Source organism: Charadrius vociferus, unplaced genomic scaffold, assembly GCF_000708025.1.
Source record: "Charadrius vociferus isolate BGI_N301 unplaced genomic scaffold, ASM70802v2 scaffold78, whole genome shotgun sequence".
Classification (NCBI taxonomy): domain Eukaryota; kingdom Metazoa; phylum Chordata; class Aves; order Charadriiformes; family Charadriidae; genus Charadrius; species Charadrius vociferus.
Window position 1 is genome coordinate 1,962,081 of NW_009649927.1, and position 21,251 is coordinate 1,983,331.

General features: G+C 39.4%; 1 protein-coding gene across 1 annotated transcript in view; it reads right to left on the bottom strand.

Moving 5' to 3' along the window:
• Positions 1 to 21,251, bottom strand: part of PCNXL2 (pecanex-like 2 (Drosophila)) — a 155,112-nt gene that overhangs the window by 91,892 nt on the left and 41,969 nt on the right. The window contains exons 13-15 of the mRNA XM_009891164.1: positions 17,167 to 17,338; positions 12,049 to 12,159; positions 10,427 to 10,518 (exon numbers count right to left, since the gene is read on the bottom strand). Coding sequence (XP_009889466.1) covers positions 10,427 to 10,518; positions 12,049 to 12,159; positions 17,167 to 17,338 — 375 coding nt within the window. The remainder of the gene's footprint in view (positions 1 to 10,426; positions 10,519 to 12,048; positions 12,160 to 17,166; positions 17,339 to 21,251) is intronic.

Below are 21,251 nucleotides of genomic sequence, written 5' to 3' on the forward strand. Positions count from 1 at the left end.
ACCAAGATGAGAAACTGTCTCTGGGTGACTTAAACAGCTAAAATTGGCTAGAAATAATAAGAGAAAGAACACGAAGCTTAAGAAAGTCATGGAGGCCCCATCCCTGGAAGTGTTCAAGGCCAGGTTGGATGGGGCTTTGAGCAACCTGTTCTAGTAGGAGGTGTCTCTGGCCATGGCAGGGCGGTTGGAACTCGATCTTTAAGGTCTCTTTCAACTCTAAACATTCTATGATTCTGTGGTCACTTATGAAGATCAGCTTCACCTGTGGAGTTCTCAGCTACAAATTAAGGATCCCAAGACATACTTGCTAGTCCTGGCTGTAAAAGGACACAAATTTTGGCTGTGAAAGACACAGAAACCAAGTGGATCAGATCCATATCCATTTCACTTATTAGGCTTGTTCAGTGCCTCCACACAATTTCTACCTGATCAAGTGAATGTGAGGTTAGCAGATCCTGACATCAGAGCACTTTCCGAGTAGGTTTTGCAAGACAATGCTTGTAGGACCCGAGAAACTTTAAGCCTTGTTCAGCTAGCACAAACAAGGCATCTTCTGCAGTACGTCTTTTGTTTGAAAAACTTCACAACTTGTACAGGACCAATATTTTCACAGAATAAGGTGATTTTATTCTTGTTTGACCCAGTGATATGCACGGTTTCTTAGCAAAGCTGATCCACATTAAGGAAGATTTCATTTCTTTCAAGGGCAATGAATACCTGGGTAAGACAAACTAATTTGTTGTTAAGGCACAAACTACCTGCTGTAACATGAGGTTTCTTTGGAATGTAATGATGGAATTCCCATTATCCTAAGAACTGGTATCACAGAAGTGAAAATTTAATTCCAAATCACCTTCCCCTCATCATACTTCTGAACATCACAAAGATGAAAGAAAGAAGTGTTTAGTACTATTAAAAAATCCTACTTGAAACAGTCATTACAAACAAAAGGGAGAGTTACATGGTACTACTGAAAGAATCCAGCACCATTTGTTTAACAAATTAAACTTTGCTATCTGATTCCACTCTTCATTTCATCGTTCCCAGTTTTGGGACCAAATACAATTTGGGTTAACTTTTCCCATGCCTAGTCTCAGGTATGAAATTCACATTCTTCAAAACACTGAAGAACACTAATTGGAGTCAAAATGTTCTGAAAATGGCTGAATCACAGCACATACAAATATCCATTGCATTTCCAGGGCAATACAACTGCATACAGATCCACCCAGCAGCTTCTAGTGCATGACTGCCCCTTCACCCTGCACCCTATTTCCAAAGGAAAATACTATAAAAAGCCCAGCAATATACCAGGGTATTGAAATGTATCAGTAGCCAGTTTGATGATTTCACCCTGTTTCTACGGTAAAACTGCACACAGCTGATTCCTCACGTTAATGTCTCTGGAACTCTTCTGCATTTTCTGTATATTACACACAGCTTCTGCATTTGGCTAGGCTGTGCTCCAGTTCCAAAGTGTCATCGTCCCCTCAAAACTCAGCTGTCAGGCAGCCAGGAAGGCAGGCAGGACAGGCATCAATATTTGCTATGTGCCTCGAGCACAGGATATTCCAGAATAATATTGCTACACAATGTTGTACAACAGATGAGAATGAACAAAGGTGTAATTTCTCCAGCATCAGAGTGATGTACACTGCTCCATTTTGTCATTTTCCTCCCCCACTAATGATGCCTGGTAGAGCTTTAAATTAAAAAGATGAAAAAAACAATATAGCTGATAATTGGACAATGATTCTTCTCAGTGGGAAAACAGGAATGACAGGTTTTAGTCTTGGAAGCTGGCATTATCTGTCATACTAGACAGGGAGTTTAGCTTCCTAACTTTACCTCATTTGGTTGAGGTGACATGTAGTGCTTTCATACACAGTTTTAACTTTGATGCAGACACTCACGTAGTCACTTTAAAAACAAGTGAAATGGACTTACAGGGTTAAGGATGAAAGTGATGAGTTACAACAGACCCAGCAGTTGGGGTGGTGCTGGTGTTCCATTTCAACCACAGAATCACCTAATCCCAAAACAACCCACTAGAAAGGAAGAGAAAGGTGTCTTTGAACTTACAAACCTTTTACCACTGGTAAAGGTGGGGAGGTAAATGTATTTTTAAAAAGTGGTGATAGTAGTTTTCTGTCCTACGTTATTTATCCTTCTTGCTTCTTTCTTCCTTAAAAAAAAATAATGAATGTAGCAAACTTATCTTTCAAAGATATGCTAAAATAAATCACATGTCCTACTCCAGAGACAAAAAGTGCTCTGAACACAGCAGAACCATTGTGGTAAGTAGAAATTCTTGCTATCTTTTTTTTTTTGTTTTGCTTTGTTTTAACAGAATATTCCTCTCAACCCAAGGACTTCGCAGATCGCTGCGGTCTTAGTGTCATTGAAGGTGTTGGAATGCGTTACCCAGGGTGGTGGGTCCTCATCCCTGGAGGTATTTAAGGGTCGTGTAGATGTAGTGCTCAGGGACATGGTTTAGTGGTGGGCTTGTTGGTGTTAGGTTAATGATTGGACTAGATGATCTTACAGGTCTTTTTCAATTTAGGAGATTCTGTGATTCTGTGTTTGCATACTGACTGGCTTTTTAAATATGGAGACAAACTCCAGTTGCTCTTCACAAAGAACAGATACCACCTAATTTTCCACTCTCTCATGATTTCATCATTATGCAACCAATTTTTTTTTTTTTTGGGGGGGTGTCTTTCTCCTTACTTCCACTCCCTGGCTTCATCATGGATCTATGCTGTTGCTCATATCAAACAATATGCAGGAGAGCTGTTGAGAGTCAGCCATTCCACGTGTGTGATGGTAAATTGAAAGAAATACCATCATCCTATTCCTGAACATATAAAAACTTTCTGAATGAGACTGTAAAAGGGAATCCCCCCCCCGCCCACCCCCAAAGGTATGAGAAAACAGTAACAACAACAACCTGTTCTCTACAAGCTTAACTATATTACCACAGATACTCGTTTTCAGTGAAGACTGATGACCAAGAAATGTGAATTATTCATGGCCCCTATGTTACACTGGTTACAGACAAATTCTAGGGAGAGCCTTATCTTCCCATCATCCATGGAAAACAAAACATTACTTTCCCAGAAGAGCTCCAAAACCTGACAAGTGAAAAGCTACCAGAATACAGATATGGCTACCCATTCTGAGCAATGTTGTCCCTGTTTCTCTGCACTCCCAACTGTTATCTGTGACTGGATTTTCACTGCTGAAATTTAAAATCTGCAAGGATAGGACTGATGCAGGTCTATGCATATGTGCACACACACCACCTTACACAACAGGGTCCCAGTCTGTGATTAGGATTCCTCAGCTAGAGAGTAAGATGAGCAACAGCTTCAGGCAGGGGGTATGAATACTCATGTTTCACATAATGGTAAGTTTATCCTAAACAAGAATTACAGATTTCTACATTCTTATACAGTGACATATTTCTACAAGAGTAAGCCTGGGCTATATATCACATTCTGCAGACATAATTCACTTTTTCTCTTATATCTAGACAATAAGTTCATATTATGCGCACAGTTATGCTAAGAGCATAACTACTGAAGTTATGATTGAAGTGCAAGTCTGACTATGGCTGCAAACATCACTCACTGAAACGTGTGATATCTGACAATTCTCGAGGGTCTCTTAATTGGAAAGTACATAAAATTGATGAGCCTTGTCTTCAAACCCCCAACAGGGCTGGAAGTATTTTATGCCGCAGAAGCAAAGCTGTCTAATAATCCTATATGTCTATTTTTGGTCACTTACACATTCGGGAATTCTGTTTATACGCATGGGCCCATTCAGTGCTGTTTAGAAATTTATTTGGGCAGTCTTAGCAGACTGAGTGAGAGGTATGCTTGCAATTCTTTCCCATTTTAACACTCTAAGACAAATATTTCAACATCATTATACACAGATGAAGCCTGTGTCATCGAAAACAGGAATCAAGAAGCATTGTTATTCTGATTAATGAGTTTTAAAACTCATTAAACAACAAACCAAACTACATCGATGTGAGCTAAGAATGGTTTAAAATACACACAGGATTTTTAGTAACTGTCCATTGAAGCGATAAATAAGTTACCAGAAAATACTTTCTTCAGGTATAAGGTAATGGAAATTATATAACTTTACTTTAAAAAAAAATAAAATATGCACGTACACAGAGCTGAAGGAGGCAGCTGTGCCACATATGAACCCATTCACATCAGATTAATTTTTCTGACTCAAGTCCAAAATCTGAATTTTTTCCAAGCTGATTAAGATAAACCACAAGTTCCTTAAGCAGTTAAGAAAAAAAAAAAAAAGGGAAAAAAAAAAAAACCCCAGCTGGATGACAAATAATTAACTGGGTCTGGATAAGTTTCAAATCCAAACCAGCTGATTGGGACAGAAGGCAGAAGAGGAAGACTGACTGATTCCAGAAACCTTTGAGGATGTGCTCTTCTGCCCCACAGCAAAGCACCGATGTGCTGGAATGCTAATGACTGATATCAAGATGGCTAAATTTCAGACCGAATATTTGTGGAAAAAGTAGGAGGGCATACCTGACTTTCTTTTTTTTAAGTATCTGTTAAATATTTGGGCACAGACCACAAACCAGATGGAGCAGGAGACAAAAATCAGCACATCAGGCAATTCTAGTCAAGTAAAAAAGATGGCACAGAAGTTCCTGTGTCTCCAATCTGATGGAAGTAATATCTGAAAATAAAACCACCTCCTCCAGGAAAAACAGATAACCTTTTCATATATCAAAGGTAAGGTAGCTATTAGAGCTGCCAATTTCTGTCCAAGATTACAGGACTGAAGCTGAGATCAGAAATAAAGCCAGGCTGAAGTGAACACAGATAATTTTAAACTAAACTCAGTTACCCAATAGCTTCAAAAAAGTAGTGAGCTGAGAAATTGCTCCTATTAGATGCAACAATCCAAAGAATGACCAAAAGAGGTGATAAAACCTTGTTCAGATTTTGGACCTTCTTATTAAACAAAAGTAAATGAAAGTTCATAGAGGACCTGGAAATAATGAAATAAGGAGTGATGATATCATTAAATAGAGGCCTGGGAGATAAAGACAATCTCAAAGCAAGCAGGAGAAACTCAGGTCTTTGCACTTTGGAAGCCGAGACGTTTATCTTCTCTCTTGTCTGAAATCAAGTTCACCGTACTGTTGTGTGTAAGCCTGGATAAGCAGCTGGTGTCATATCACTTATGACAGGGATGCATCATGGCATAAGAGGCATGAAGAGCTGCTTTACAGCATCTGAAAGCTGTAGCCAAACCACCTTTGCATCACCGGGATAACATGACTGTAAACCAAAAAACTGTCCAGGTGACTTTGCATCATTGCCAGCAGGAACAACTTTTGTTGATCAGCTATGTCAGACAGCCACTTGAAAACCTGCTCCACTCAAAACATGCTCCTTTGCCTGACAACAGTGATGAACGGTGTCCTGTCTGTCAGTCCTCGAGGCCTCAAACACACGGATAGAGACCTGGAATTCCAGCTATTTTGTGTTTTGGGGTTTTCTGGATAAATTATCTGTTATAATTTTAGATGCAATACTCTGTACTTCCTACTGTGAACAATTTTGTGATTTCTTTTTTTATTTTTTAAGTTGACCACTTTAAACAAAAAGAAAACTGATCAGTCCAGCAGTAGCACCACCAGAGGAGGTCCTGACAAACTGCAGACCCACAGTTCCTCCGCACAAACAGCCAACAAAGGCAAAGCTGCTGAGGAGCACTCTGGGCTGGGGGGAGGAGCGGAACCGATCACTCGGCCACAGCAGGTGGGACCCTTTTGCTTCTCAGTCACCTCCAAACAATGTGTTCCTGTGTCTTCTCCAAATGTCCGAGTCACACAACTCAAACACAGCTCTCCTCATCGGGCGCTAAGTTTGCGCCTGGCCTTGTAACAGACTGTCCCTTATTTCAGTTGTGTGGAAAATGCATGTTTGGTCACATAACACACTGTGTCGGCCAGCTGAGCCATATGCAGCCACCCACCAAAACACATCATATGCTTCTGACCAAGTCCTGTGATGGGACACGTAAGCAGCCTGCCACAGCATCCAATCTGCACATTCACTGGTAGCACAAGACTAGAGATCTGTGCATCCTCTTTTAGAAGATATGTGCATTTTAGCCATGACAGAGAAACATTTCTGGTCATGTAATGGCAAAGATGCTGCAAGGTCATTCAGAAAGAGTGGCAGGGCCAGATGAACTCATTGAGCACACCAAATTTTGTCTGCAGATCATAGGATGAACTCTTAATCGAGAGTACTGTATAATAAATTTCCTCAGGCAACTTATCTGAACAAAAATCAATGACAATTATTAAGTTAAACTAATGATATGCCTGTACTGCAGCTGCTTTTTCATAGACACTCAGTTGGTTTTGTACAACATAATTCAACAGCAAAATGAGTCTGGAAAAGGCACAGGATTTCAGCACAGGCTTATTTGTCTCAGTTCTCAGAGCTTATATTCGCATGTTGATAGTTAACTTGAGTACTTACACTGTTTTGTAGACATACCCCAAAACAATTGCTCAATCCTTACTTTTAAAATTTTTCTAAAATTGGAATTCTAGAACAAAGGATTAATTACCATGAATTTGCTATTCTAAAATAATTTCAAAATTTGACTGCAACTAAATCAAACTATTGTACATACGTATATATTGTTTCTGTTCTAAAAACGAACAAGAAAAACTCACTTAAGATCTATTATAAAATTAACATTGTTAATTTTAATAAAAAAAGAAAATCATGTGGTAAATTAATTATTCTTCTAATGAACTTCTTCAGGAATAATATCCTTCCTTTTGGAATAATTAACATACACAGAGAAATGAGGCTATACTATTTCACCCTGCAAGATACTTACAACACAAGAACCACTTACGGAAGGAGAGGCTCAAAGCCTGATACTGCTGGAATGGGTCTTCAGCCTGGGCATTCAGTGTGAGCAATTGTTCACCGGAAAAAAGCACACAACCACTTAGACATCCACTCTCCTCTGCAATTTATTTCGGGAAATAGAACTCTGCTAGTTACACCTGCTGAGCTATAAGATGTTCTGCCAATAAACAGAGTTTACATTTGCGGATGCTACATTTCAGCCAAGAAATAAGCTTTGCAATCCAGAAATCCTGTGCCAGAGACAGTCTATCAAGTTTCCCTGCCCTGAATCTTTTTGATTGTGGCAATTTTTTGACCTCCATAAATATTGAAAATTTTGCTCTGTTGGTTTTGCCAAACTGACTAAAAGTGAAAAAGAGTAAAATAAAAACAAAAAAGATAAAGAATAGCTGTAAAGTGCAAGCGTGGACGAGATGCCATTTCTATCTTGAAGAAAACCATGTACTGTTGTGCAAACACATCAATGAAACAGTTTTAAGTTAAACTCTGCAATTTCTAGTGCACAAAAAGTGCAAAACTTCATTTTATTAGGATAAGAAGTTATTGCTCACTACATATCAAAGCAGTTCTAGTTTCTTAGAAGAGTATTAGGCCACCTTTCACAGTGGTCCCTATTGAGATCAGATCAGATTCTTCTCTTACGTTTAAGCTGGTTCCTACTCCTCCTCTACCAACCAAAGAATAAGTCTGACAGAATCATTTTCTTGCAATGTTATAGACAACAGTCCAAAAGGAAAAAAATCTCTGGACCTGACTTAGGAACAAAGAGGGTTAACACAAGTGCTTATTTCATAAATTCTAGAAGAAAAAATGTATGAAATTTCAAGCACCCCAGTAGACTGAGATTATGAGCTGAAGCAAGTGGAATCATCTTTACATGCTTTAAATTAACCTCCTCAGAAGTGCCTTCACAAGAACAGTGCCATAAAAATTCAAATTAACTGTAATTTCTGTGTGAACAGAAAGTCTGCACTTAATATTGGTAATTTACAACAGATATCTTGTAAATCTTTCACAGCACTTTACAACTTCAGGGTAGCATTAAAAGCATATTTCTAAGCAGTTTGAAGTCTAATCCATGAGGAGATTGCTTATCTACCAAGCCACCTGCATGCTGTAATTTAAAGTATTATGCTGAGAAAGGAGTCTATAGAATATTTTAAGAGGCTTTTCTTTAATACTGTTTACAAAACTATTTTTTAAAGTATCCCTCACACAACTTCCCTGCCCTCAACTAGTGAATAGTTCTCTGCTAACCTTAGGGGAAAAAATTATCATTTCCACAGATATTTGCCTGTTGAACAGTGGTTTAACTCAATTCCTCCCTTCCATATGGCTCTTTCCATTCTTCTCTTTGTTTCTCCCCCCTTTACAGATTTTTCTCTCTGTTCATCCTTACAGAGACCTACCTTCTGCATCCCAGGTGCCAGTTTCCAAATCATTAATATAGCCAGAAAACAGCAGCAGGAGTACTAGCTGCTTCAGTAAATTGCGTAAGAAGCAGTTAAGCTGGCTGGCATCACACAGCTGGGTCAAGCCAAACCAGTATAACCGATATACTGGGTAAGCCTGGTAACAGGAGATTCCCTGGGAGTACTCCACATGTTCAAAGACAAGTAATTTAAAGTGTCTTAGTGCAGTACTGCTCAGCAGCTGAGTTGCCATAATTTATTGTGTATGGACACAAGCCACCCAGGGGCAAGATAAAATGGTGCCTTAACACATTTTACCTTACTATTGGGAGTGGCTAAAAACACGTGCACAGCCAGCTCTGATCACCTGTGAGACATCATTAAGGCATTATAATTGACCTTTTTTGATTTAACCCTCCTATTCAAAATTGTAAGTGGAAAATTGTTAAAAGCCATCATAGAAATGCTTATGTTCCTTAAAGAACTCCCTTAAAGAAACATCTGATCGCCCCTCTCATCTGTGTAAATAGCCAGCCTGGGTGTTGACACGATACATCCTTGGCTGTTGTAGAACCTCATATTGGGATCGCTGTGTGCGCTATACATGTGTAGCACCACAAAGCATCCTCTCACGCATGCCCGCGAGATGTCAAGAGCGGCTTGTAAAGCACCGTACATCCTGGTGCAGCCCTACGCGGGCACTGACAGCATCTAGCCTGTAATGACAGTCAAAAGACTGTCCCTTAAATGACAAATTTTATCACAAGTCTAAGATGAAATTTTGGTCCTGCTGTGGTCACCGGGAATTTTACAGCAGACTTGAAGGCAGCCAACATTTCATTGCTGTTTTTTAAATAAAACAAAAAAAGCAGAGGACATACAATAAATGCAAAAATTTAAATGATTTAGATTGAATACCGCTCAAAAATGCAGCATCTGCCAAAAAAACCCCAACATAGGGCACCACTGGGAAGGGTACTGAGAACAAGGCAGACAGTCATTTTGCCAGCCTATAGAGCTGTGGCACACCTGCATCCTGAGCACCATACGCAACTTACTCTCCACATCTAAAGGTCATAACAGAGTAAGAGAAGGGTAACTTACTTAACTACTTCTGAGGGAGCAGCTGCTTTACAAGGAGACACTAGAGAGACTGGGACTTTTCAGTTTAAAGAGAAGATGCCTGGGGGGGGTCTGATGCCTACAAACCTGCGAAGGCAGCAGATGTGGTGAACACAGAACCATTCTTCCACAAATCCTGCAATACTAGGCATAGGGAAGACTTGGTCAAATTAGCAAATCGGTTTAAAACCAATGAAGGGCAGCAGTGCTTTGCACAGTGCACAATGAACATCTGGAAATTGTTGGCACAAAGTTGTAGAGACAGACAGGACCAGCACGTTCAGGAAGGGACTTGGCAAATTCATAGACAAGTCCACAGATACCAAATGAAATAAGCAGGAATACACTCTTCAACATGCCTAATCCAACAATTGTGGATACTGGTGGAATATTAGGGAAGAGAGTGGTAAACAGTCATCTGGCTTACATTAAAACCCTAAATTGCATTTCCCTGTGGATGCAGATACATTACTGGATTAGATGGTCCACTGGTCTGTCCAAACCAGACATTTAAGTTCTTAGGCATACTGTTACGAAGCAACAAAAAAAATGCTTTATTTTTTTCCTTTGGAAATATGGACCTTACTAGTAATTTTGACCAAATTCAGCCTGGCTTATACAGGTCAACAGGAGTTGCAGTTTTTTAAGCCAAGGCTGCTGTTAGTCTTTGTAGGGGAAATTCAAGGGATCATTTCAGGCTGGTACATGCAAGAGGCAGTCACAGGTATTAGACACACGTTTACTCCAGTATTTCTATTACAGTTTCAATATATTTCAGTGTAGTTAATAGGCAGAACCTGAAGCAAGCATGGCTTGTAAAGCTTAACTTGATACACAACAATGACAACGTAGTACCAAACAGCGCTGGTCTCCCTACATTATATGAATTTTGAGCTTGACGTTTTGAATTTTTGCGGTGTTATTTTTCTGGCTTACCTTCACTGCACTGAAGCAGAAAGCATATAGGACAATCAGAACCACAAAGCTTCGGGAAATGCTGTAGAGTGCAGATATGAACCCAGCAGCAGCTGAAATACAGACATTACATATGAGTTAATTTCTTCCTAAATGAGAATGTGCAATCAAAAGAAAAAAAAAAAAGAAACAGCTCTTGCATCATGAGAGGTACAGAGATTAAAATCAGAAAGCTGGTTGTTGAGAGAACACATTCAATGCCCCAAATAAGCTCACAAAACTGTTTACAGCTAAGACTGAAAGCCCAATGCCATTGTATTTCATGTGTTTTCAGCTGACCTGAGGTCCCACAGCACTGCTTTTTGTACTGAATATGCTTTTGCAAAAATCAGTATGCCTTTTCGCATTGCTACCAAGGAGGAATGAAGTGATCTACAAAATTGGCTATGTTCTAGTCAAACTCCAATTCTCCTCCTTCCCTTTGCTCCTGAGACACAGGCTCTGGTATCACATAAGATACATGAACAAACTTAAAGGGAGAGAGAAGGATGCCAGCTGATCTGTTGCTATAACGTCCTTTGAGAAGCAGGGTAGGAAAAGCTGTCAGACAGAATTAGGAGTTCAGCAGTCTCAACAATGCAGACACAGGGGCTGCAAAACCATGCTCTAATTAGGGTTCAGCATACACTGGAATCATCATTATTGATAGGATGAGGACTTTATCCAACATGTTATTTCCTCCAGGTCTGCTATGGTATTTACGAGACAAAAAGCAAAGAACACCCGTATCATCTGTACTAGTTTTAACCACTTGCCAAAGGCTATGTCTACACTAGCAAGCAGAATGATACAAGCGTGGGTCTGTAGAATGAGAAGTGCTGAGGATATCCATGATATACATATTTGAGATGCCTTACTGCAGACTATCTCTAGTCTGGTCCCACAGACTGCATGCTCGTTAGTGTTTGGAGTGCAATAGGTGCACCCTTACACTGCACCTTTCTTTTAAGCTTCATCCAAATGGAATCCAGTTTGCATACTCTGACATCATTCCATGACGCAAAGCAGCACGTGGTAAGTGGAAACAAGGAGGAAGATTGTTTCTGACCCAAACAAAGATGACAGTGTAGATGCATCGTAATCTTCTTTGTTACTTAAGCTATAATAAAAAAACCCCACACCACTACCAACAAAAAAACCCGCCGTGCATCCTTTCTCATAGGCCTTGTTTAATCTCTGATTAAAGTAATGCAAAAAAAAAAAATTTTTAAAAAAATCACACATCCAGTACGCTGTGAACATGCCTTCTTATTCAACAATGCAACCATTTTATTTTTTTAATAGAGTTTTAACTAAAATTTTTTTAAGTGCTTCCTTTTTTATAAATATAATAAAGTGTCACATCAGACATGTCAGGAAAGAGCTCTTTGATGTCTACCACATTCTGCAGCCTATAGCACAACTTGTATACGAACTTTTCAAAAGAAAAAAGAAACCTAATCAAGGGGGTCTTATTAGTATTCACCCCACTGTTTTATGAATACCATTACTGTTTCAGCTTTAACATGCAATGTACTTTAAAAGATGCAATAACATACTCTAATCTAAGAAAGGAATAGCTCAGGCTGCAACTGGCTACTTACCAGAACCTCCAAAAAGCAACATGTCTATTTGCTCCAAAAGATATATACAGAAGGTGTTGATTTGAGGGAAAAGACCAAGAAGAGAAATCGCAGGAAAGCAATACAAAAACACTAAAGAAAAAAAAAAGTTATATGTTAGAACACAAGCATACATCATAATGCATGGAGAACAAAGAAACATGCATCATACCAGAATAAGAAATTGTTGCAATAAATTCTGAAGATTACTCAAGTGAGCATATCTTAACCTTAGCAGCAATGATTACATTCTCCTTCTCAGGCATTCAAAACAAATTATGCTATTTTACATGTAAGAAACTAAAGCTCAGAGGTTAATTTTAAGCTTTATTTCAGATAAAAGTGGCAGAAAAAAAATAGCATTATGTAGCCTCCTTATTGCTTCAAAATACTTTCAAAGTTATATTTGTCCTATTTAAAGTACGGAAATTTTGATTTGCAGACTTCAGAACTTCCTCCTTGAATCTGAGATGGTTCAAGCACAGGTATAACAATTCAATGTAAACAAACAAAAAATATTTTAATGGCTAAGATCCTAAGTATTTTGGCTATCAGAGTATCCTGTCCCAGCGATCAACAGCAGACACTTAAAGCAGCACATAAAAATTGGACAAACCTATAGTGAAACTTCCCCAGAATATTTCCCCAGCTTCCAGCAGGATGGACCTTGACTTTGCAGTAGTGAATGAACGTTAAAAACAGTAAAGAAACTCAGGGGTAAAACCCAGTCTGACATCTTTTCATAGTCTCTTTCTACATAGAAATGCTAATTTAAACGGCTGCCTTACAGTCAAGGAAAAGCAAGAGTCATAATTCAGGCAATTGTTCTGCTAGTCTTATGTTCTGTTAATTTCCAGCCACTCCTCCTTCCCATCCATTTACTCTTAGCTTCACCCTAGCAAATGCTAAGCACAGTTGTCTAGCAAAGCATCTAAACACACGTTTGACCCAAATCTCCAATACTGTAAACTTTCAAGGATACATGACCGGTTTCATCATATTCTTACTGCTTTGTTGTACTAGTACCAGAATGTTCTGCATGGTGAAGGACAGAGATGTGTGTCAGCCGCTATTCCCCGTAAACAAGTAGGTATTTGTTAGTTTACATGCTAGGAAGACTGCAGTTTCCTCCTATTCATTCTCATAAAAAGCAAATTAAACAAATCACTAGTATAACTTATTCCCCTTCCCACCCCAGTCAAATTTTAAGAAGGTAACAATAGGATCTGTGTTCTTCGTTGAATGCTACATTTTACTCCCAGCCCCTTTTACTAATGCATCTTGTGCTAAAAGAAAACAATACACTGAGTTTAATCTGACAGCTTTTATCTTCATTGTATTATACACTGCTGCTATCTAATATTGTAAATCTTTCTGAGGAAGTCAAACACAGGATAAAAAATGACATACTCAAGTGTTAAACGCAGACAGGGCTCACTTAAGTATACTTGCATTCACAATGCGCCCTTCATCACAACTTCCTGCCTCTGGCACAAATTATACATACGTAAGAACATGAGGAAACACTGTCTTCTCAATCTCTTACATGCAAACGTCATTATTAATCTCCTCTTCCTTTACTGCTCTGCTCTTCTTTTAGATATTCCACTATGCCGTACCAAGCCAAGAAAGGACTACTCGAAGAAAACAGCATGACAGCAAACTGCCCAGAAGGCCATACGGACTCACTGTGGGATCAACTATCCCAAAAACTCCCTGTCGAAACTCACAGGAGATCTTGTTCCTTGGGCAAGGGACCTGCAGAACTGCCAGAACTCATCTTAGACTACTGACTTCGAGTCAAGTTGACTGCCTTCGCTGTAGTAGACATGTTACAATGTCAGTACACCAAAATACATAGGGGTGAATGTAAAGAAGGAGGGAAAAGTTGGTTGACTACAGCAATGTCCTCACTTCACCCTCTCTCTATTAATACCTTGAATAATCACAAGAGCTCCTTTAGCTAGAGTAGCTTTGTTTATCTCATCCTGCACAAAGGAGTATATGAGACAGGAAAATAAACAGTTGTGACTAACAAAAGGATTGAATTTAGGAGCAGTAGTTCCCCCAGTGGGAAGCAGACAATAAAAGTAACTGCTTAATCAGCTAGACTTGCATTGTGAATTCCAGAGATAATTTGTTTAAGCATCACACATTTACATACAGAACACCACCTTAAAGAGCTGGACCACTAAGAGATGCTTATGTGAGCTGCTGGCATTTAACACTGCAGTTTGAAGGTTTCCTCTAAAGGAGTAGCTACCAGATAAGTGTAGGAGGGAAACACAAATTTTGACTTTGGAAACTTTGGGTCTTTTGAGAAGTGTAGAATGGTAACTCAGTGGCAATGTCACTGCAGATATTTTAGAAGTTTAGAAAATTACTGTTTTTAAAAAAATTATACATCTGAGTACTAGTCCATTTGCTATGTAATAATACATGCTTTCTTATGGGGGGGGGGGGGGGTAGGGTGTCTTATTTCAGTGAGAAATAGACTTTTTGTTCTCCCCCTTCTGAACATAAGAGGATAACATTTACAGCGGCTTTCTTCCCCTGACAACAGCTCAGTAATTGCTGAAAGTAGCAGGCAGAGGACTTGCTATCACAAAGTTTTGCCACCACCTGATACTTACTCTTCCGAGATGTCTGCCAAATAATTCCACTTGCCTGTCTAATGCTTAAATGGTTTCATCACAAAAACTATCATACATTAAGTGTGTAACTACTTTAGTCAACTAACCGCACCTGTAGCACCTAGTGACTGCGGCTGACTCTGTCTGTGCCCTTACTTGCACTACGTATGCAAATCTAGCAAAAAGGTCAACTGAAATAAGAAATTCAAGATGAAAACCACAGTTAGAATGAATTAAAGCCGCGATCCCCCAAGTAATATAAATCAATAGCAGAACCACCATCCATTTAAAGTAAAACAGAATCAGATCCTAAATAGATTGCTTGCAAAGAAATGGACCTGTTAAAAGCCACATTTCTTAAGTAATTAGGTTACATATCTAACAAATTTCCACCGATTTTCTTTTATAACCTTGTTTCAAGACTTTTATCATAGTATGCTATGCAGCATCACACTAGTTCCTTAGCAAGTCCTTTCTATGATTTCCATCACTTTAGCTTCTTACCATAGTAAACACCTGTAATAGAAAACTTTTCCTTTCCTCAATATTTGTAGCATATAGTCAAAAATGCCTTGATTTCCCAACATATCAACTCCAAATATTACAATAAATTATGAGTAAAATATAAATTAAAAAGTCACCTTATGATGACAAACCAATAAAAAGATATCAAAAATACATAGCAAATGGGCAAAGCCGCAAAACAATAGCAACACTTCGTTGGTATTCAATAGGGCCAACTTCCCTCCCAAAACAAATACTGCCCAAAACAACTCTGTACCTTCAGTGCTTATAGGGAATCTGTACCCAAAGTGCAGCAAGATGCTGGAGGATGCCGACTGCCATGGCTTAGGGAAGTAGCTGCACTGTGAACACTTGCCAAGGATTGACGGCAGCCAGACGCTGGGACTCCCATAGAGGCAAAGCAAGGAATTGCCAGGGCATGGCACCAAACATCACTTGAACAAACACACCCACAGATGTGCCAGCTCCCAGAGCGGGCAAAATACGAACAGCGGACAAGCGAAGGGAAACGGTTTCTTCTCCCTCTCTCATTCAACAGATGCCAGCTGGGGAGATGAGCCTGTATTTCCTCTCTCCCCCACCCCCTCCAGGCTGTTTCAAGAACCTGCTCCACCATCTCTTTTGAGGCCAGCCAAAATTAGCACATTTATAACCACTTTTTTTTTTTCTTACACTGGTTGCTACAGTTTTTCATTTATCTCTATCCCAAGAGTCATTTAAGATTCTTGTTGAATTATTTATCAGCATTTTTACTGTTCACCTTTGACAGGCAGGGAAAATAAGATGTAAGAAGAAACTTTAATGAGACCATAGGAAAGTAATGAAAGAAGCTAATGAAAATAAGTGAGACGCAGGTCTTCATTATTCCCCTGTTTCTGCTGAGAAGGGTTGGGAGTCAATGAACCCATATAAAGGAGCAGAAGGCTTTCCTAAAAATAGTACGCCTTTCAGGCAGTAATAGCCTGGCTTGAGTATAGCAAAAAGCAAGTACAACAGTCACAGGTGAACAAAGACCTCAAAGGTCACATGCTTTACACCACAAAGTTTTTTCCTGTACCACAGTAAGTTTTCCTGGTTCTAAATTCACAAGCCAATGGGTCATCTTTGGTACGCCACAATACAGCTCTTGGGAAGTTTTCATAACTTCTGCAGTAAACTTTAACTTTTCTACTTCATACCTAACAGTGTTGCACCACGTGACCTGAGTCCAGTTCAGCACATGTAGCTGTGACACAGCCAGAGCCAGCACCACAGTTACAGATTGCAAGTGTGTTAAGAGCAAGAAGTGTCCTGACAGAATGGGGTATTTCCAGCTGTGGCCACTCCAAATTACTGCCAAAGGATCATCAGTCCTCTTTTGGGGCAATACCTGAATGTCCTCAATGTCCTCAGGCACCTCTGGGTATGATTCCATGAAGGAAAGAGGTTGGAAGAGCTACTGAGGGGTGGCCGCTCCGCACTAACTCATCACATAGACAGCAAGATTAACCTAAACTAAACCAAGAAAAAGAGTGTTCATGAGTGGAAGAATGTCCACCTGAGGACTTGGCACGGATTAGCTTCCAGGCATTAAATTTAAAACTCAGCTTATTCTGCAGTAACTGCTCTGCACAGACAAACCCTTACAAAGATTAACTGCATTTCAGAGATGATGTCTTTTGCTAATAATATCAGTGACTCTTAGTTTTCTATAGAGACTTTTCTACGAGCCTCACTTCATTAAGAACTCCTTTTATGTGAGGGAAGGTTGCCAGCTATCACCCCCGTATCCTATCCCCCCCCCGCCCCCCGCGCCCATCTTAAGTCATTACAAATGTTTCTATCAATTTGACTTAGAGTTGTGCCTCCATAACATCCATTTGATTGCCAACATGGGAAAACACAGGCTTCCCTGGCTAATGCTTAATTCATTTTTACAGTCCTAGGAAAAATATTGACTCACCTATTACGTGGTCTCTGGCTGACTGAAGAGATCTAGGCGAAAAGAGCTTCAAGCCATACATTGTATAAACTGGAGGGTTTGTGTCTTTAGATCCAGCGTCTAGCAGCAAAATAAGGCCACACAATATACAAAAATATACAGGTCTGCTGTAGGTTATGATTTTATTGTGCCCCTGGAAAAAAGAAAAAAAAAAAAGTATTTGAATTTTGTATTCACTCTCCTACTGCGTGCACTGCATTAAACTAGAGAGGGGTCAGGAGTCAGACAAAATATTTTAATGACTTATACATACTAATTAATAATAAAAATGTTACATGGTATTTTATCTTCTCCAGAGGAGACTTTCAAAAGGCACAAAAAGCAGTTAAGACTAACTCCAACAATCATTTATGCTTTTGAAAATCTAACCTTCTGGACCTTTCAAAACACACTAATGGCAGAAGTAGTCATTCTCTGGGGAGGGGGAAAAAAAATAAATCTCAATCTGACTGAACCTTTCTTTGCAACAGAAGAATAATTTTTGTCCATATTACTTTTATTTTAATGAATGTCTGCTTCAGCTAGCCTGGCTTTTTTTTTTTTTTTCCTTTTACTTTATGAAATATAAAATCAATTTTTAATTGCATCCAGGGAAGTAAAAAAAAATAGCAGAGCACCTCCTAGGTGCAGTGTGAGGCATGGAGATTGATTTCTTTGCACCAATACAATTCAATTTTTGTTCTTGCTGATTTGAACAACTTGACAGCAAACCAGTGTCCCTCCTGGAGGGGGTGACACTCATCAGCAGTTTCTGGTCTCTCATGCAGCACTTTGAAACGATGATCCAAAGGAATTAATATGTAGAAGGATGCTTATCTTACGTCTTTCATACACATCTCTCACGACTGATTCGCACTAATCCTACAAAACACTGCAGTGGGGTTGTCAGACCAGGAGAATAACAGACACTGAAGAAAACTCTTAATAGTTCTCCTGGTAGCAAGCTTAAGGGTAAATAAGACATGTTAAACACTGCTGAGTCAAAAGATTCTTTGAGTGTGAAAAGCCAGGAGCAAAGTGACAAGGATTCAAGTTTGCCTTGAATAAAACTGCTGTGAAACTGTTCGAATTTGTAAAATGTAATTTAAGTAACTATAATAAAAGATCATTTCTTTGTCGAGTCTACTTACTGATTTGAAACAGCAGTCATATTTGTTTGGCTGACAGCCAAGCTCGTATGTTAGCATTGCTATTAACTGATCTGTACTCTCTTTTGGGATCAATCAGTTAACAAGGTGGCAGATTGCAGGGAACTAACAGGCTTACATTGCACCTCACATCCATGGAATATGAATCAAGTCAGACTGACAAATCCTAGCTGTTTAATCAGTTTTGATTTTACTAATGCCTTTTTTTTTTTTTAAGTAAGACATACATCCATGAAAAAAATCAGAGGAGAATTAGAAAGATAAAAATCTGACTTAAAAAATTCACTTACAATATTACTTTCTGGCTGGTTTTAAATTTCAGTTAATTTATCTTAAATACAAGCTGTGCCTTAGGAAAAGAAACCAGTAAATATTGCATCTAAATAATTGCTTAATGATTTATAGCCCGATGTGCACTCCAGACCAAAGTCTCTTTCATTGTGATGTTCCACTCTTGTCTTACATCTTGAATTATGTAACCCAGATTTTATCTTTGCATAGTAATTATTTGAAGGCAGCTGGGTAAGAGTTGATGACTAGAAGTCCAGGGGTTTAGCTCTGCACACCTTTCAGTTCCAGGCAGAGCACTGACATACTCAGTTCATTTCACAGTGTGTATTTAACTCTTACTTCTAAATAAATCACTCTTACCATGCTAACAACAATAATGCTAGTTAGAATTGCAGAAGCAGCCTTCAAAGGCTGTCTGAACAGCCTGCAAAACGTGAGCAAACACTACCTTCCCTATTTTTCACGTGGCGGTGGGAAACGAGACAGAATCCTGAAAAGGAAATCTTGCATACTATCAGATCAACAGGAGCAAAGCAAGAGCAGCGATGCACTCGGAAGGAGACCAGCTGCACAGCTGTTGCACTGCTTGGGAGGCTGCATGATCTTCCCCCAGTGCAACAGACACCCCGGTCTCCACACCTGGGGAACAGGCAACACAAGCAAGAGGAACGGCTGTGAGCGTTAGTGCTGTATTTCGCTGTCATGTACACCCTTTGCGTGAGGGGGATTATTTGGGACGGGATGGGTTTGAGGCCAAGAGCGGCCACCTTCTTCTAGAAGAGAGAAGAGCACTGGGACAGTGCATCACCTCCTGAAAGCCACAGCCGGGGGATGGACGTTACATTTCCTCTTTTCAAGGTTTCAGAAACCAAAAACAGTGTGGAGCCCTCTTGTGCCTGCCACTGACAGGCAAGCTAGGCAGCCCTTCACCAAAATGGGCATGTGGCAGCGCAACTTATCAACAAGATATTTTAGATATTAAGGGCTCATTTTGTTCTGCCAGGCAAACTCATCAAATTTTGACATACAAAACCAATTTAATCTGGGTGAAACTATTCCGCTCTCCATCCTCCTTCAGAAGAATTTAAGTAATGAAGCAGGATTCCTTTTATATTTTACATCTAATTAGTTGAACAATCATTTTTTCTCCACTGATGAAAGTTTCAGTGAAAATTCTTACTTTCCCTTAAGTCTGCCAAAAAATGTCACTGACTTTTTCAGGCTGTTTCTCATAAATACTTTTCAGAAACATATTCACATCCTACAAACTCAGCACTGGTACAACTCATATTTTGATAAAAATATGAAGATTTTGAACAAAGCTAGAATGATTTGATGAACACTTCCATTTAGTAAAATGGCACTTTTGACTGCAAAGCATTTTGATGAGAGAATTTCAGAAAGGTCACATGATTTTTTTTGTTTGTGCATACAGACATGCAATAGGAAAAAGACAGAAGGTTTCATATTAAAGAAACACACATGTGTTCAGTTCTACAGAAAAGCTTACAGGGACAAATTAAAAATACTTTTTAAGTGCCTTACGGGATTTATGAAACTGCTTATGGTTAACCCAACTGAGTTAGCTATCTGCTTTGGCAGGTAATGGGACCGAGACAAAGAAGTTATGCAAACGATTCTGTAAATCTTAGTATAAGCCTAACTACAATCTTTCAGAGCTTAAATGCTTTTGTAAATCTGAGCTAGTTCCTGAGCTATACAGGTGTCTTACGAGGGACTTACAGACAAGCTCTCATGATCCTTCTATATAGGCATTTAATACAGACACAGCCTTTATTGCCCAGTCTGCTGCTGCCTCTAACCAATATCAAGAAACTCTGCAGGCAAAGTCACTTGTCTAAAACCTTGAAATGCACATGACAAGGATCTCTTGGATGTCTGAATTTAATATCTTGCAGTCATTGGCACCTCCCTTATATTCTGCTGTTAATAAACTGATACAACTCACATTTGGGATGGACTTTTTCTTTTCCTCACCACTGCACTGAGAAGGCTGTTCCCGAATTTCACCACCCCAGAACTGTGTACCCCTGTGTGAACAGCAACTAAAGGCCACCAGCTCCCAACGGACCAGAACTGGAAAGGCTAAAGCACAGGCTGACAGGAAAATAAGGTGCTCATCCTGTAGCAGGCAACAGTAGTAAACCTGGAGCTACAATAAACGCCAGTAGCCAACACTAGCTGTAGAACCCAGGAAGGTCTCATTTAAACACCAAAGCTGATCAAAACCAGAACTACGATCACAATTCAATAAAATGAGTATAAATTAATATAAAATTCAAAACAGCAGCTGAGTTAGATAGGTTCAAAACTCACCCCTTACCACAATGACAGTACACAGGCAATACACAGTGTTCAACTCAGAGACCGTAGCTGTCATAGCATGGCATGTGGCAGGAAATCATCTTACCTCCAATAAAATTGTACCAGATTTTATAGGGTTTAGCCAGCAAGCTCCTCCTCAACACCAGGAAGTGAATACACTGGCACTCGGAACCAGTTCAGAACAAAAGCTTTGTGCATCCCTAGACACCGTGCTTTATGAATTCACTGGATGGTCTCTTTAAAGCAGACTCTTTCAAAATG